Source organism: Papaver somniferum, chromosome 1 (genome assembly GCF_003573695.1).
Source record: "Papaver somniferum cultivar HN1 chromosome 1, ASM357369v1, whole genome shotgun sequence".
Classification (NCBI taxonomy): domain Eukaryota; kingdom Viridiplantae; phylum Streptophyta; class Magnoliopsida; order Ranunculales; family Papaveraceae; genus Papaver; species Papaver somniferum.
This window is the reverse complement of record NC_039358.1, coordinates 202504770-202522868: the sequence shown is the minus strand read 5'-3', so window position 1 is coordinate 202522868 and position 18099 is coordinate 202504770. Positions and strand designations below refer to the sequence as shown.

At 36.5% G+C, this 18099-nt stretch overlaps 3 protein-coding genes across 3 annotated transcripts; 1 reads left to right on the top strand and 2 right to left on the bottom strand.

The window, feature by feature from the left end:
- Positions 1–7121: 7121 nt before the first annotated feature.
- On the bottom strand, positions 7122–8408 carry LOC113335421. The gene is made up of 3 exons (XM_026581476.1): positions 8382–8408; positions 7318–8211; positions 7122–7214 (listed from the first exon to the last, which is right to left on the bottom strand). Exons 1-2 carry the CDS (start codon positions 8385–8387, stop codon positions 7624–7626), a joined length of 594 nt encoding a protein of 197 aa, XP_026437261.1. The 5' UTR covers positions 8388–8408; the 3' UTR covers positions 7122–7214; positions 7318–7623.
- A 3209-nt stretch (positions 8409–11617) lies between these two features.
- Positions 11618–13337, top strand: LOC113312529 (patatin-like protein 7). Its single transcript, XM_026561277.1, has 2 exons — positions 11618–12679; positions 12809–13337. The coding sequence occupies exons 1-2, from the start codon at positions 11723–11725 to the stop codon at positions 13175–13177; spliced, it is 1326 nt and encodes a 441-aa protein (XP_026417062.1). The 5' UTR covers positions 11618–11722; the 3' UTR covers positions 13178–13337.
- A 198-nt stretch (positions 13338–13535) lies between these two features.
- Positions 13536–16293, bottom strand: LOC113312534 (renalase-like). The gene is made up of 9 exons (XM_026561284.1): positions 16054–16293; positions 15853–15952; positions 15491–15698; positions 15253–15328; positions 14984–15157; positions 14720–14817; positions 14475–14563; positions 14225–14398; positions 13536–13969 (listed from the first exon to the last, which is right to left on the bottom strand). Exons 1-9 carry the CDS (start codon positions 16232–16234, stop codon positions 13801–13803), a joined length of 1269 nt encoding a protein of 422 aa, XP_026417069.1. The 5' UTR covers positions 16235–16293; the 3' UTR covers positions 13536–13800.
- Between the last annotated feature and the right edge of the window lie 1806 nt (positions 16294–18099).

Sequence of the window (18099 nt, the reverse complement as noted above, 5' to 3'; positions counted from 1 at the left end):
TAAACTAACAAACCAAATTATATTTACAAAAGTTAAATTAATTAAATAATGATTACTAATTGGGCTATCTTTTCAAGTTAAAGAACAGTTCATTTACAACGGCGTATCGTATGCTTCTTTTCTTTTTTTTAACCGAAGGCGTATCGTATGCATGTACAAAGGAGTTTGTCACTGTACTAATCTAGAGCCTCAGACCAGAAAACTAAATTAGTAATAATGATTAGCAATAATGAAGAAAAACTAAATTCTAATCAATCCTGATTGATTGGTTAATTAGCAAAGAAAATAGTGGGTTATCCAACAAACGCTTGCTTAATTATGGCTACCCAATTACCTACCATAGAGGCCTTAAAAGTCATATGCCAGTAGAAAAACACATGAATAGCATTTACATTGCTTCCACAAAGAGTATTCTACGTAGAAGGTAATGTAAAACCTTGGCAAACTAAAACCCTACCAGAAGAAGTTAACAACGACCACTTGATCATTTTTCTGCAACCGGGACCTCAGTATATACTGACAACTTACTAGTCTCATTACTCGAACAATGGACAACCACGACTCATAATCCCGGACGGACACGTTCGGCGGTGCCATATTCCCCTGCCCCTACCATTAATAAGACTAATTGGTTCGAAGTTAAATCATCGTCGTGTTGTTCCAAAAATATTAATTTGGAACACTAGATGAAAAGTATTCATGCATGATTTCGACTAGGTCTACTATTCACTATTTGCTTGCGATCATAGCTAGGGTAACTTTTTTCTTTAGCCCAATATTTAGTTCGTTTTGTTTTGTTTTGTTACTGTTCACTTAATACCAAAATGATGAAAAGTTAGATTGAGACTCATCCTTGACATTTCATTGTTTGGGTTTGTGGTCCGACTTACAGTTAGGAACTTATGCTACTTCCTCAAAAAGAAAAAGATATATACAAAGAGTGATGACCGGCAGGGACGGACCCAGAAATATTCATAGGATAGGACTAGATTACCACTAGATGTTAATGCGGCCTAAGGTCGCAGCAAATTTTTCAAAACGGGTTACATAAACAGTGGTTTACCTAAATTTTCCTATAAAATACTAGACATGTGGACAAGTATAAGATTATAATCCGCTAATTTTAACTACGAAAAGGAATGTATGGTTTATAGAAAGAAAATGGGAAAATAAATGATTGTGACATAGAATTTGAACAAAATTTTTGGCTAAAAATTAATTGTATTATAACTATAAGGATTAATCATAAATGAAGGAGGGATAATTACTAAAAGGGGAGGGATGATTACTAATTATAAAAAAAATTACTTATACAAAAATTTTGTCAAGCTAAAATTAGGGACGGGAAATAGCCCGGGTTAGCCCCTTGCTAGGCCCGTCCCTGACACCGGTGAGTGTTCAACGTTATTATCACGTTTAATTCAATCACGAAAATGACAAGTGAGTTTTTATCACCATGCATTCTAAAAGTTTGCTTTAGATTCTGCATCTACCTTTTCAAAATATGAAAATTCACGAGAAAATCAGTAACCTCCAACTCTTATAATATTATTAACTTTTTTATATCTGTCGGGAGAAAACATAAAAGAAAAGGAAAAATAAATACAAGTTTTCAGAGATGCGGTGTGAATTAATCAAGTGGTTAAATTAAAGTAATTGGATCGGCCGACTGAGCGAAGCGAGGGAGGAAGGACCTTCTATATGGTCATTTTTTTGTGAAATGTAACTGATCAATTTACACAAAAAAATTGGAAATAAGAAGAAAGAAGCTTTATGGAGAGAGATAATTGATGAAAATATGGAATTGAAGGAAATGATTGGTTTTCTAAGGTCATTAAAATTTCTTAGGTTGAGTGTAGTGGAGGAGGGAAGGATGGGGTTCAACAGTGACGCCACGTCACGCTGAAGACATGCCTAAGTGTAGTGGTGGGGGAGGGAATTTAGATTTGGGCGAGGATCGCCTCCTCGCGCAAGAGTGTTTTATTTATTTAAAATTCTGAAGGTGGGCCCAAAATCTGATATTAATATATTTTATTAGGTTTTTTATTATAATTAAAGAGTAAGCGGGGATTTAATCCCCGTTTTTCTGTTTTTCAAGCGAGGATTGAATACTCGCCTATATTGAAATCTCCACTAACCTTCCTTACTTTCAAGCAGAGAGAAAGAGAACGATTTTGGGTTAGGCTTTTAGCCACGCAAACTAGAATATAACATATCTAAAAATCCGCGTTTTGGAGTTACACAAATTTTATCTCGTTGAAAAGATTTTAAACAGATCTACACAATGAGTACAGACAACAATATCAATTTAAAACTTTTACGAAAAATTCGGAAGTGTTTCATTTTAGACACAATTTTCAAAAATTGATTTCATAGTCATTATGCAAACCACCAGAAATGATGCATAACACATTGTATAGCCATATTTTGGTTTATGCATCAACTAATTTTCCATTGCAACTAATAAAACAATATACTCCTCTCTTTTGAAGAAAATTGATACTTTCACTTTAGGCACAATTTTTTTTTTTACAATCCAAACTCCACTTGCAGCAGTGTTTCCGTTTTCTTTCAGCCCCTCACCCACCCCCTCCCCTAGTAGCGGTGTTCTAGCTATATTTCTTGTTCTTTTGTAGTTGGATCTCTTGCGCAATGGAAACTCTTAGAATGACGTTACAACTCAACATCCTTCTATATTTTAAGAAGAAAAGCTATTCGTCCACAAAAAACACTATACCGTAAAAGTAGTATGTTTTGTTCGCCGGATTAATTGACTATCCGTTGGCTTGATAAGAATTTCCCACTTATCCAGCAGAATCACTTAATTAAAAGGCTTATAATTTTTAAACTTTTCATTTTATCTTAATATTGGGTAACATGAATGCCCCATCATCATAATCTTCCTCATACTTTAAACATTAAAATAAAAAATACCAAACAAAATTCCGACAAGATTACGTGCGTGCAAAATTTTACAAAAATGATCTTATATAATTTAATTTTTGCGGCTACCATCCGTTAGAAATTACAGTGTTCCAAAATTTCCTAACAAATCATGGTAAGTGGATATTTGGAAATGACAATCAAATCTTTAAATTAAATTCATCAAAAAGAAAAAGAAGAAAAGGACATGGATTAATTATAATAGTCGGTGGATCTACACTGTACAGAGACTCATGGTGCTCTTTGAGTTTGGAGGTACAAAAGAGAATATTGGAATTCAAGGGGAGGGCAAATGCATAATGTTGGTTGTTTTTGGGGGATCGGTAGTTTAATGTCTTATCCTCTCTTCAATCTGCACCATTGATTTTTCAAATTTATTTTTCAGAACACTTTTGGATTATTATTTCTGTGATAAGTTTTATCATTTTTTTGAGTGGTAAGAAGGAATTTGACGGTGGGTTTTTTCAGCCATTTTTTTCCTTCGCCAGTTTCAGTCATGTAAAATGATTCGATTATTTGCACTTTTGAGTGTGTTTGGTTTGTATTTCAGGTGATTTGAATCTGATTCATCAAGTGAAATACTAATGAAAGTGTTGTTAAATCAATTCATCATCATATTGTTCTTAATATCCATCATATTAATATACGTAGAGCAAAGAAACAACATAAAATTGGTTAAAAAGACCAAAATCAATAATTTCTGGGTGAAATGGACAGTTAGATTTTGATACTGTTTAAATGAACAAAAATATAAAAATAAGCAAGATGTAACCAGTTTCATCGTGCCCATTTTCAAATATTTTTTCTTATTTTTAATTTCCATAGGACGTATCCAGTTTCATCCTTGCTATTTTTTAAATTTAAACTAGGATGAATCCAGTTTCATCCTTACTATTTTTTTTATGGCCATTTCACCCAAACTATTTTTTACTCCTCCATTTGAACTCTGATTTAAAAATATTTGGACAAATGACCCATTTTCACTAGAAAACAAAGATTTTGTGTTTTGAAAAATACAACCATCACGAAGATGGCCAAGTAGTTTGACATAGTTGGAGATGGAGGATTTGGTTCTTTCCGAAGGCCGTTCTTACAATAAGTTTTTTACCCATACACATGCTTGTACCAGAGATTAATCAGAAGGCAATGTACCAGTACCACCGGTATAAGTGGTGGACGAAGTTAATTCGTTGTCGTACGGTGAATTATGCTCTTCTTTAATAGTTCTTACGACTATTTAGCTTCCCTTGGAAAAGTGGGACCGCCACACGTGTGTCTGAGATCTAACATTAGATTTTACTAATGATGTTTTGCGGCTAGAAAAAGAGCAGTTTGTCCTTTTGAATCTTGTTTTAACCATTGATTCTACATTGACCAAATCGTGTGGTGTAGTATCAGCCACCACCGCGTTGCCGACGGAATGAACAGAACAGACGAAATCATTTCGTTTTGGAGAAATATGGACCATTGGAGTACTATTGCTTATACTGAGATGATGAATCAACGTCTGACTTAACTTTTTTGTGATGTGATGATGATATTAGCAGCATGGGGTACTGGAGTCAGACTCAGATTTTTGTCTGAATGGGTCCCTTCCATTATTTACTGCCGAGGACACATGTACGGTTGGGTCCTTTATCATCTGTACGAATCATTAAGGACCTCAGCCATCACCAATTTTATCTTTAACCTTATGTTGATCTTCGATGTTTCACTATCATGTGCGGGAGTAATTGTAAACGGTAACTAGTAACTTGCTTGCAATCTGATATACATAACTAAATCCATTAACTATAATTGAGTTACTAATGAGACTTGGAGCATGAAAATCACTCCTAGCAGTAATATTTTCATCTATAAAGCAGCTAACTCTGTACTGCTAAATGGTAAATGAGTAGCTGTTATTCTACCAGAAATTAACTCAACTGTGTAATAAAGGTGAAGGATGTCATCTTTTCCTCCGGTGTAATTATGCAACTTAAATATGGATGCTTTTAATTACTAATGGAACTTCAGACTTCCATGGACGACTCTCGGGTGCTTTAGTAACAATGCTTGGGATAGCTAGGTCATGGAACGGAAGAAGTCAAAAAGAGCTCGGAAACCAAATTTTACAATTAATAACCAAAAAAGAAAAATTCTTTTCATGAAGTAAAAAATCTTTGTTTTTGATTTTTGAAAACTTCTTTTACATCTTGTTCAAAAACATGCGAAATGGGAGATAATTAGTACATATAACTCGTGGACGATGTACAACCAGTTATTAGTTAATAGATATGAGATCATGATCATCATTATCATCACCATCGCACCATCAATACTATTCTGATTTCCCACTCAAGAAGCTAATAAGATAATAATTAGTAGATATCATTAACTTGGGTTTGAATAAGCAAAAAGTGGTATTCTCAAGTCTCAACCGTCAAAACGGGAAAATGAAACGTTGTTGCAGGCATGCTTCTTGTCTCTGAACTAAAAAAAGTGGTTTTATTAGAATCCTAAAATGTTTAAAACATCAAATTTGAATTGAAACTAAAGTCGAACTACTAAAACAAAAACAAACTTTTTAAATACATTATCTCTTTCTAGTGAACTTGATTAGAATAATCCTTGATTAGAAAACTAATTTCAAACATTATCCAACAACAAGTAACGGCAAAATACTAAACACATTTCCATCTCATCTTTTTTCTTTTATCTCCTATTCTCTCTTTTCTTGTTTCTTTCCTTTTCCATTTTTAGACCCAACAACCAACCAAACACTAACAAAATAAAGAAAAAGTTTTTCCATTAACAAAAGCCAAACAGATTTCCGAGAGATTTTGTTTACATCATGTAGTTCACGCATGTTAATTTTAACAATATCATCAACAAAATAAACCGTTGACATTCTAATCAAACAACAATTATTTTCCCAAATTATAGTAAAATTATTAGATATTGATATTCACGGGTTGAGTTCAAAATACGTTAACATCTAGTGCTGCACACGGTTCGGTTCGGTGCGGTTATAGGTAAAACCGTTCAACTAACCGTGTTCGGTGCGGTTATCACAATTGAAACCGTAGCCGAATTGTTCAGTATTCGGTTCGGTTTTTAACCGCACCGATACTGTTCGGTTACGGTTCGGTTCGGTTCGGTTTTCACCTATACCCTGCACCTGTATAGGTTTACTCTTTAGTCTACAGATAACCAAAGTTGAAGTTCACAAACAAGTTTAGTCTACAGATAACCAAAGTTGAAGTTCACAAACAAGTTAGCCAAAGTCTTAATTTTAAAAGATAACCAAAGTCTGATGAAACGAAAGTTAAAAGAAAACGATGTTGCCAATAACATAAAAAGACTGCAGTCATCCATTTGATCTTCATTTCTCAAGTTAACCAAAGCTAAAAGACTGCAGTCCATCCATCTCTCAAGCCAATCTCCTTAATCTTCATCCTTCCCCAAAATTTCTGCAACAAGAAAAACAAGAAGAAATAAGATAAGAGAAACTAACAGATAAGAAGAAAAACAACAAGAATGCAAAGAAGATACACTCATTCAAATTTCAGGTCAAAAGAGAAGGGATTCCATTACCATCTTCAATGTTGGAATTGTCATCAGGTACGTAATCACATAGGAAATCAAGAGAGATAGGTTTCTGCAACCAGCTTTGCGTACAGAGAAGTGCTTCAACTGTCCTGGCAGATAGCGAGCTTCTCCATGGAGTAAGAATGCGTTTTCCAGTACTGAATGCAGATTCCGAAGCAACGGAGGACACTGGTATTGCTAAAATATCCTTTGCCATTAGTGATAGTACCTTAAACAACCACAACAGAAAATGGTTTTAGCTGACAGTAGTGGGTCTGATCATGAAATGAGACCTCCAAAGAAAAGAGCAGAAACAAGATTATTAATAAATTTGAGATCACCAAGTATCTGTACTGACAAATGGAGAAATTTATTAAAAGAGTTTAAGAAAATGAAGCATCACCAAGATCGTGGTACTATTAGCCTGCCACCATGCTAGTTTAAGAAATTTATTAAAAGAGTTGATTAAGCAAATACCTTATACTTGGTACTATTAGCCTGCCACCATGCTAGAATATCAAACTCCTTGGTAGATGCTTCACAGTCATCAAGCAAATACCTTTCAAGCTCTGACTTTGGATGAGTATTGTGAACATTCATTCTTCGCATTTTCTTCCTCGACTCAAGCATATCCTCAATGTTCTCTTCTTGCACACAAACAACCATGTCATCAACACCAGCAGCAGATGTTGAGCCAGTACCTAAGACATGAGAACAATCAATAGTAAGTAATGATGATAAAAAAAATAAATAAGCAATATTAGTAATGAACTAATGATGATCAACAGTAAGTAATGATGTCACCTTCCTCTGCATTGGCATTTGAATACATGTTGTTGTACTCATCATAAAGTTTTCCCATATCTTGTTTCACAGCTTTCAAAACAGTCGTAACCCTAAAATCATCTTGCTCATACAAACATTCAAGATCAAATTTCAAACCAGATTCTTTCTCTCGAGGATCAAGCAACTTAGCAAAATACATCACAGAGTTCATATCTTCATAATCCCCCCAATATGCGTTGTACTTTTTAAACATCATTTCTGCCATCTTAGAAATATGAGGATCTCGGTTTCCTATAGCTCTAAGACGAACCAACTGTTCATGTATCAATGCCAACTGCCAAAAAATTCATGTGAAGTAACCTGAACTGAAGCTGAGAACCTAACAGTAACATCAAAGAAGATTTTCAAACACTTAACAAGACACCTAGCATATGACCAGTCTGCAGCATATGGAGCATGATGACGATGAGGTTTGTTCTTTTTCTTAGTATTATTCTTTTTAGACACATCTACTTCACATTCAGATTCACTAGATGAACTATGATAATATTCTTCATTATCAATTACAACAATATCAGCATCAGTATTAGGCAAAGCTTCACATTCAGATTCTTTGAAAATATACTTATCTCGAAAGCTCCTATCTTCTCTTTCTAACCTCTTAAAGACTTTTTCATAAGGAATGGCAGCATCAAGCATCAGATACGTAGCATTCCACCTGGTCTTCACATCTAGGAAAACCATCTTCTTACAATCAATCTTCTCGAGAGCAGCACATTCCTTGAATTTGGCCAACCTAGAGGGAGAGCCGGTAACAAACTTGATAACTGATCTGATCCTTCCAATGGACTTGTGATACAACAGCACAGCATCTTTGACAACAAGCGCAAGAACATGCGCAGCACACCTTACCTGGCAGGAATGAAACAATAAAAGCACAGACAGTTCATCAAAGAATTATTTTCTAGCTAGTTCATCAAACAATAACATAATGAAAGAATCAGTTGCAAGCACAAACATATACAACAAGCACAAAGCAACAAGTACATTATAAAGAATAGAGCCAAGAAAAGTAATTATACCTGCATGTACTGAGATCTCACTTTTGCTCCGGTTCAACTGATGACACTTGTTTGAAGATACTCAATTGCCACACTATTTGCACTGACATTGTCCAAAGTCACACCAAAAAGATCTTCTAGCCCCCAATCCAGCAAACATTTCTCAAGCATTTTCCCAATATCCACTCCAGTATGACCCTTGATCAAGCAAAACAGAATGATGCTCTTTTGAAGCTTCCAATGGATATCAATGAAGTGCACTGTGACACACATATAATTGAAGTTGTTTGGAGAAGTCCATGTATCAGTTGTGAGAGAGACTCTTTGTTTACTTTCCTTGAAGTATTTCTTCAACTTCTCTTTCTCATCTTTGTAGATGATTAAAAGATCTCTGTAAATTGTCATCCTGCTTGGCACCTTGAATCTAGGCTCCAACTGTTCACTGTATCTTCTAAACCCTTCTCCTTCTACAATTCTAAATGGAAGTTCATCTATGATGACAAACTCAGCCAATCTTCTTCTACACATATCCTTGTCATAACTTACAGCAACCAGTTGTGATGATTGTCCTGATCTTGGAGGTGGAAACATCAAATTCTTCTGACCCTTCTGCTTCTTGTTGGGATTCTGAGGGCATGTGCCTAAATGTGTCTTCATGCTGGAAGTGCCATTTCCTCTGCTATGTGCTTGCAATTTCTTCTTACAATGCTTACACTGAGCTTGTTCTTCACTGAGCCTTACAAAGTCATTCCAAACTTTTGATCTAGTTTTCCCCTTCTTCTTCGGTACAACCTCAGGTGCAGGGTCCTGTGTAGCCTGCTCTATAGCTTGTGTTTCTTGATTTGTAGCATCAACTTGAGGTGTTATTGACAGTGTCACATCAGTAGACCCAGCTGCAGGGGATGGAGAGGGAGATGCACTTGCCATCTTGCAGCTTGATAATGAAACTGAACTTGATCCAATCATTACCCTGCCAAACAACCAAAGGTAAACAAGTTAGTTCTTACTTCTTAATACAAGCATTCATATTTCTTAAAACAATCAAGTTAGTTCTGAACTTGATAATGAAACTAACTTGATTACCATAATTTGAATCAATTTCTAATTAAAGCTGCACCCATTGGTATCAAGGTTGGGTTCATCCTAAAAACATATTCCTAAATCCAATGAAATTACAGATCCATGGTCTTTCTCAAATTCCAACTGCACAGCTGTTGCTTTAGTCTTTTACTTGCATTCAATCACAACAGATATAAGAAATAAAATTAAAAGATACTGAAAATGCAAGATAGTTTCAATCAAAGACAGAACTACTAGTACTAATAACAATGGAGCTAGTAAAAGAAAGATCAACAAAACAAAAGCGACCCTCTGCAACTAAATGAATACAGAGACAAAAATCAAACCAGTAATCATGAACCCAACTTTGATCTCTCCTCTTGGACTCCAATGCAAAATCTTAAATATAACCCTAGCTAGATTCAACTTCTTCTCCTACTGGACAAGACTACTAACAAAAACTATAAATAAAACCTAACCAACAACTCCTTCATCATGAGTAGATAACTAGTTAGCAGTTACCTGTAATCAGAGATTCAGACTCCTTCCTTCCCTTAACTCAAACTGAATGATAATAGCTTTCAGACTCCTTCTTGAGTTCCTCCCCTCAACTCAACCAAAACCTAAAATAAAAAACCCATGACTGTAATCAGAAAAATAAGAATTGACAAAAGATGATAAACACAAAACAACAAGCAAACCATTTCGAAGAAAGAAACTCTAAGTCCTAACAGAAGAATAATTAAAAAAAAAAACCCTAGAAATTGAAAAACAAACAAATCAATCGAAACGAGAATGAGAAATAGAACAGGGGATCTATTTACTTACTATATAGAGCCAAGGAGGTGGTGGTGCTCTTGATGGAGGTGGTTTAAAAGATCAAAGTGGTGGTTCTACTGGTGGTGGAGGCGACTGGGGTTTCAGACCAGCGAGAGCCGAGAAGAACTGAAGAAGAGAACGAGATGAAAACTTCTGAAAAAATTAGGGTTCCGAAATATATATGGTGTAGGCTTTAATCTAGACGGCTAGGATTAATCAAGATAAAAACTAATCGACGGTCCCTATTAATCGGTTTTTCGGTGCGGCTATCTTGCGGTTATGGGTAAAACCGTACACCGAACCGTAGATCTAACGGTTATTAAAATGAAAACCGTCACCGACCGTTGGATTATCGGTTCGGTGCGGTTACGGTTCGGTTATGCGGTTATCGGTGCGGTTACGGTTATCGGTTCGGTTTCTGTTCAGCCCTATTAACATCTTTCTACGGTCATAATGTATTCGAATTTTCTTTTATGAAAATATAATTTGTTGGCCTTAATGTTTATACTATATTTAGTTGTACGCGCATTGTAAAAAATAGTACTGATGAATGATATGTATCTTTAGACTAAGTCCCATGGGTTAGATTTGGCTGTTAGATTAGCCAAAAAGCGTTGCAGATTACACAAAAAGCGTTGCATATTCTTTAACACTACTTCTCTTTCCAGGTATTTCTCGCATTCCAATTAGTAGCGAGATAGTTTCGCTGAATGGTTCAGCGCAGAGTGAATCAACTTTTCGTTGTAAATTGATTTATTTTTTGATCCGACGGCTAAAATGGTTGCGTTGTTCCATTCAGCGCAACACGGTATTCCGTTCAGCGTAACTTATTTCTACTTTCGTTGTTCAATTCAGCGCATCTAGATGTTAGATTGGAATGACCATAAAACTTAAATGAGTATTATAACTGCTAATTTAGATGCTAGATTAGAACACCATAGAAGTTGGCCTTATACAAAACTTTACCATCATAACATCTGCAACTTTGGCGCAAAACTTTTCCCACCAGGATAAATAAATAAAATCCTAAACACTATTGACATGATTGTAAAAATTCGGAAAATCAATTTACACTTCGGACAAACAAGATTGACAGTCTTTAGCTAAACCTTTTAAGAAAGCGGTAAAGTGAAAAAAAAAATCTCCACGGAATATTTTAGAAAATGCAAGTTTGCAACAAACAAAACACAAGACTGCCGAGTGGCGACAATAAGGTGGTCAGCACTTAAAAGAATACAGTCAATATTTTTGGTTAACAATAAAAAAATGAAGGCAGCCATCTAAAATGCGCATGAACTCCAAGTACTATGCTACGCACTTCTTTGAATTCCCCACACTATAAAATAAACCACATCAAACTCATCATCATCATCACCACATTCATTATCTCCCCCTTTAAAATTTCAAACCCATCAACAAAAAAATCAAATTTCAATTTCTGTTTAAACTTTTGTTCTTTAGAAATTTTGTTACATTTTACAGCAATGGCCGAAGTGTATTCACCAATGATGAGCGACTCATCATCAAACCACTTCGACATCGACAAACTCACCAACGATATCTTTTCAATCCTCGAAAACAAATTCCTTTTCGATTCTAAACAAACCAACTCAAAATTACCAGTGGAAGATTTAGTCGAGACACTAAAAGCCAACAAACACGATGTGGGCAAAGTTCGTGTACTCTCAATTGACGGTGTCGGTTCAACAGATGGAATCCTCGCTGCAAAATCACTATGTCACTTAGAATCCAAACTCATGAGCATAACAAAGAATTCAGATGCTCGTGTTGCTGATTACTTTGATGTTGCTTCGGGTTCGGGGATCGGTGGAATTCTCATCGCTTTGTTGTTCACCCGTGGCAAAGATGGAAGACCGTTGCTAAAGGCCACTGAAGCGTTGCAGTTTCTCGTGAAAAACCGTAAGCGTTTCAATAACACTGGCAGTACTTCCAGTGGGATGTTCGGAAAGATGTTTCGGTCATCGGCGAAGATGGAGAAAATTTTCAGACAGATTTTCGGTGAATGTACTTTGAAAGACACATTGAAACCAGTTTTGATTCCTTGTTTTGATCTGAAAACAAGAGCAACGTTTTTGTTTTCAAGAGCCGACGGTTTAGAAAACGACAATTATGATTTCAAGATGAGGGAAATTTGTGTGGCTACTTCCTCAGATTTAACGGTTAATGGCGGTTTTGAGATGAAATCAGTTGATAAGAAAACTAAGATATTAGCCGTCGACGGTGGTTTAGCGATGAATAATCCAACTGCTGCTGCTATTACACATGTACTGAACAATAAACAGGAGTTTCCATATTGTGACAGTGTTGAGGATTTATTGGTCGTTTCTTTAGGAAACGGCGAGTCTGATGCCGGTGACCGGAATCTTACAATTTCGTCTGCCGGGTTTCTCAAAATTGCCGGAGAAGGAGCTTCCGACACGGTAATTATCGGTTCTTCACCTGACAGTTTTAAATTAAAGACGGTTATTCTGAAATGACAAAATTACCCTTCAACTATCTGTTCTTCATTGTGAAAATGTTCTAAATCTGTTCTTCGGCTTATGTTATAGGTTGATCAAGCTGTTTCGATGGCATTCGGAGAATACAGAACAGAGAATTACGTCCGAATTCAAGGAAATACCGGAATGACTAGTCCCCAAAGAGCCCCGGTCAGGAAGAACCCCAATACAGTGTCAATGGACGGGAGAAAATTACTGGAAGTTTCAGAGGCAATGCTTAAACAGAAGAATGTAGAATCAGTACTTTTCCGCGGGAAGAAACTGGTGGCGACAACAAACTTGGAGAAACTAGATGAATTTGCTGGACTTCTAGTCAAAGAACACGAAAGAAGAAAATCGAGCATTTTTGCAACTGTTATGTTCAAACATGTCTCACCGAGAAGTTCTTCTGCTACTGTTTCAACCGATTTTTCGTGGTAAATTTGGATCTCAATTTTTATCCTCTCCAGTGTTGTGCTCGCCTACTTCTGAGATTTTGAGTCGGAGTTAGAGCTGAGCCACATGTTTGTTTATACAAGAAATATACTACGGTGTAATTCCAGGATTATTTGTTGTTTAATAGCGCGCTTTATTTGAGCTATTTTACTGAGCTGTAGACATTTTTAAGAGTTCTCAAATGTAATTTAGTATCAGTGAGGAATGGAAGGAAACATTCTTTCACTAAATTGTCTAGATTTGAGGTGTATTATATCATCTGTCAATATTTTGTATCCGATTGATAGTAATTTGTCACAAGAATTCCCTTGCTTAGCGGAACTGGCCAGTTCAGGCGAGCTAATTACAGTCAAATTGTGTTTGAATATCAAGTTTTTTTTCTCTACAATCCTTGTGTACGGGTATGGTTTTCAGTGACTGAAATACTGTCACTTATTTACATATTTATAAGGTTGAAGAATCACAATAGTTCCGAAAGAGCAATCAACAACACAAGCTTTTCTGTTCGAATACCTTTCTTTCATGTCTCCAGTACATACAACAAGCTCGAGTGAATGCGTAAATATTTCACCCGTTTTATGAGAAAAAATGTTGGTATCAGGACATTGTTAGACCCTGCTCATCAAAGTGAACTTCACGGCAGCTGCAACCCCACTAACTACTGCACCCTGAACATTTGGACTTACGCAAAAATCACCACAGATGGCTAACTTCTTGCTTGCGTCCCAAAGGCACTTTTCATCTTCTGCAACAGCTGTAGCTGGAAAGGCACCACCCCTAATTGAAAGAAAAAAAAAGTAAGAATTGAATGTTACAATGCATTTCTCAGAATTAGACAAGAGAACAAATCATATAGCGAATATATGCTTTGAACATTTCGATGATGATATATGCCTTTGTGAGAAGGTAGGATCGATACAAACTCACAGAAAAACAAAGAAGAATACGAAAGTTTCGGATGCTACTTACGCACACTTCTAAGAATTTTTTCTAAATTGGATGTAATTGAAGTATGGATTTTGTTATACTGACCATCTATGAGCTCTTGTGAAGAAAGGCTTTGGGATCTGACTATCTATTCTTAGAAATTCATTGAGCATTTTTTCAGCAACTTCAGTCAGCAATAAATTCGAAGGCTTCTGAAGTCCGGTTTGGCTGATTATAGTCCTTGCATACTCTTCTGTTGAATGCAGTACCCAGCACTCACTGTACACAACATCAGTCAAATTAGGAATAATATGAGATAAAGGATGGGATAATTGGGTATACTGGATATACATGCCTACTCGCAGATCGCCCTGGCTTGCTACTATCACAATATGCCCAGCTCAAAACTTCAGAATTCTTGAATGAGAAGCCTTTTACGGGTATCTGGACCATAAAAATTACAAACAAACTCAATTGCAGGCTTTTAAAACGAAAAAAGTTCATATAATCGATTAGCAGTCTAAGATCTGACATAAAAGATACACAACAATGACGGTGATTCAAACACGTAACAGCAAAATACAATAACGTAAGACTTACAGAAGACAAATGTTCAGGAAATGCCAGCATCAGGGCAAAACGTGGAATGGCTGGAGTGTTTTTCAACTTTACTGCCAATTCTGGAAACACTGTCAAATCTGACAGATCACACCACACAAAATCATGTAATGCTGAAGTTGAAGAATCTCAACTTTACAATTGAATAATATGACGCAGTTCATTATGCCGAAAAGTTCTATCACATACAAACCAATTACTCAAAATGACGAAGACTGTAAAGAACAAGCGAGGATAAGAACAAACCCAAAGGTGACTTCCTTCCAGTTGAAGGCCATAGGTTAACTATACTGTTATGTGATGCCACCAAACCATCGAAATGCCCTAAAGCTTGACCATTCAGGTCAATCAATGACCATGAATTCGTCTCCTCCAACCATTGAATATTTGCAACAGTTACTCCAAACTTGGGTTCAACACCTAAAGAGGAAGAAAAAAGAACAAACTAAACAAAGATTCTCTAAAGAATTTTTTTCTTAGAAAGATTTTATGACTAAGTGTTCGACAATATATACCTGGCTCATTGCATAGTGTTTTACATATAGAATTCATGCCCGGAATACCGACATACTTCTTCCTAGTTGATTCTTCCTATAACAACACCAAAATCACTTAATGCTGAAGTTCAAAAATAGCAATTGATTGATAACATTGTGCCCATCTCATTCTGAAGGGAAAATCGGAAGGAAGTGGTGGAAATTTCTTAAATCAGTGTCAAAAGTAAAGCTGAAACACGAAGTGACACGATTTTACCATAAAAAAGTGGGTAAGATGAAAAACCGAATCAGCTTCACCAAATTTAGCAGTGGCAAAATCAAAAGACCCAAATTTCTCCTTCCACTCGGCCACAAAACCTCGTTGCTCCCATTCGCGTACTAGATCCATGACACCATTGTCAGTAATTGTAAAAAATGGAGCACCATGATCAAACATTAGCTCTTTTCCATCTTCAGTCATTTCTCTACAATCATAATCCAATTCAATTTCTTAATAAAACTACTCCACACTCCCAATATCCAAACCCTAGCAATACTCACATTCAATCTAGCTGCAGTGCATACAACAAGAAAAAGCCCTAATCATGAAATTCAGAGAAAAGGGTTAGTGGGGTTTACCTTCTTTGAGACATTCTACCACCTGGTCCTCTTCCTTGATCAAACATGGTGACAGACATTCCATTCTTGGCAAGAGTAGAAGCACAGACAGACCCAGAAACTGAACCAAACCCATCAAATGAAAATGAAAATTTACACCGTTATCAACATTTTTCAATAGATTAAGTTAACAGAAATTGAAACAGAGAGGAAAAACCTTACTTCCGCATCCGATTACAGCAATCCTTTTGGCCATGTTTTGTTGATTTTTGGTTGAGAATTGAGCAGCTGAAATGAAGGGTTTTGGTTTGATGAGTTGTTTTGTATGATGGGGGGTTTGGTGGAATAAACGATGGAGATTTGATGATATTACTGAATTTAACAGTAAACTTTCCATTTTCATTTTTTGTGGAGACCAAATTGGGAAGGGAGTCGAGGGACTGTGTGAAAGTGAGTTATTATTTTGGGCTCTTTGTTGTTTTATCAAGCCCTATATGGTTCAGTTCAGTGCATTAAAAATTGACTATGTTATTATTTTTTATTATGCAAATTTTGTTTGTTTTTTTGCTAGTCAGATGTCAAATCATATTCTTTTTGTTTGTTTTGTTAGTTTGATTCATGAACTTCCTCTGACCCAACCTCTGATTTGGACCCATATAAACTCCGAAAAAAAATACTTCAGACTCATGGGACCAAGACACTGACTAGCATATTTTTGAGTCAGTTGAGTCGATATGACTTAAAAAACCAAACATATTGAGTAAGATCTAGATGACTTTGATGATTTCATTGAGATCCACACGAGTCAGATCAAAAAAAGAAAACATGGTGTTAGATAGATCCTTAGCAGTCGTCGTTTATCTAAAATAATAACAATAATAATATACGACGACTAATTGTGTGCCGTTTGGTGAATTAAGGGCACGATTTATCATAGGTGAAAAAATTTATTACTTACTATTACAGGTCAAGCTAGTGAAACGCCAAGATGGCGCGTTATAGCATAGCCGTCCTAGTTAGTGTTCACCGAGGATGGCGCTACATTACATAGACCATGAAGCTTTAAGATAACGGGACCCTGGAGGGCCAGTGAAGCGCCAAGATGGCGCTACACTGTAGAGTCAGTGGCCAAGTGATGAAGCTTATTGGCCGACACGATGAAGCTTCAATGAGGAAGACAAGACAAGGCCAAATTTATTACTTACTATTACAGGTCAAGCTAGTGAAGCGCCAAGATGGCGCGTTATAGCATAGCCGTTCTAGTTAGTGTTCACCGAGGATGGCGCATTACATAGACCATGAAGATTTAAGATAACGGGACCCTGGAAGGCCAGTGAAGCGCCAAGATGGCGCTACACTGTAGAGTCAGTGGCCAAGTGATGAAGCTTATTGGCCGATACGATGAAGCTTCAATGAGGAAGACAAGGCCAAATGACAAGTGCAACTAGGCCTGTCAATGGATGCTAACGTAACGGAAATAGGCTCTGCCGCTGCCGTTTCCGTTAAAATTTAGCAGATATCCGTTACCGTTCATTTCCGGCGGAAATAAGAAATTCAAAAACGTTACCGTTATGTTTGACTTACCGGATAACGGATATTTTTCCGCTGCCATCCGGTAAGTCACAGGACAGCCACAAAACAGGCTAAAAACACAGAAGTTACAGAACAACTGAACAAGTACACATAACATCTTTAAAATCCAACAAAACATGTTCTAAATCCATGCCACACCAAAAAAAGACATACAGATGTTCATGCCATTGCCACACAAGAAAACAAGTTCATAATCTTCATGTTTTTTTTGCAAATGCATTCCTCCTCCATCTCCAGATTCTCCTCTGCCAAGTCCCAAGTGCCAACTGCATCTGCAAATGCATTTACCTTACTCCTTAGTCCTGAACTTCTGTATTTTGAAAGAAAAATCAAAAGTGTTAGACATTTTAAGCTGGCAATGTCATTGTCAGTGCAATAAGCCAATAAATTACAAAAAAAAAAAGAGATTAAGATGTACCTGTAACACAACTATCACTGTCACTGAGAGTGAGATCTGGCAGCCAATCACCCAAACAAAGCAAAGCTTCAACAAGATCTGGAGCTAATGAACTTCTGTGAGATGTGAGAACTCTTCCACCAATACTAAACACAGATTCTTGTGCTACACTTGTCACTGGAACTGCCAATACATCTCTTGCAATCCTTGAGAGAATTGGGTACTTATGAGCATTATTCTTCCACCAACTTAAGATATCAAACCTCATTTCTTCAGTG

Excerpts from the sequence above, each read along its gene's own strand:
- LOC113312529 (XM_026561277.1), top strand. The coding sequence starts at position 11,723 with ATGGCCGAAGTGTATTCACCAATGATGAGCGACTCATCATCAAACCAC. Across the intron at positions 12,680-12,808 it reads GAGAAGGAGCTTCCGACACG|GTTGATCAAGCTGTTTCGAT; the intron begins GTAATTATCGGT and ends CTTATGTTATAG.
- LOC113312534 (XM_026561284.1), bottom strand. The coding sequence starts at position 16,234 with ATGAAAATGGAAAGTTTACTGTTAAATTCAGTAATATCATCAAATCTC. Across the intron at positions 15,953-16,053 it reads TGCTGTAATCGGATGCGGAA|TTTCTGGGTCTGTCTGTGCT; the intron begins GTAAGGTTTTTC and ends GGTTTGGTTCAG. Across the intron at positions 15,329-15,490 it reads ATCTTACCCACTTTTTTATG|GAAGAATCAACTAGGAAGAA; the intron begins GTAAAATCGTGT and ends GTGTTGTTATAG.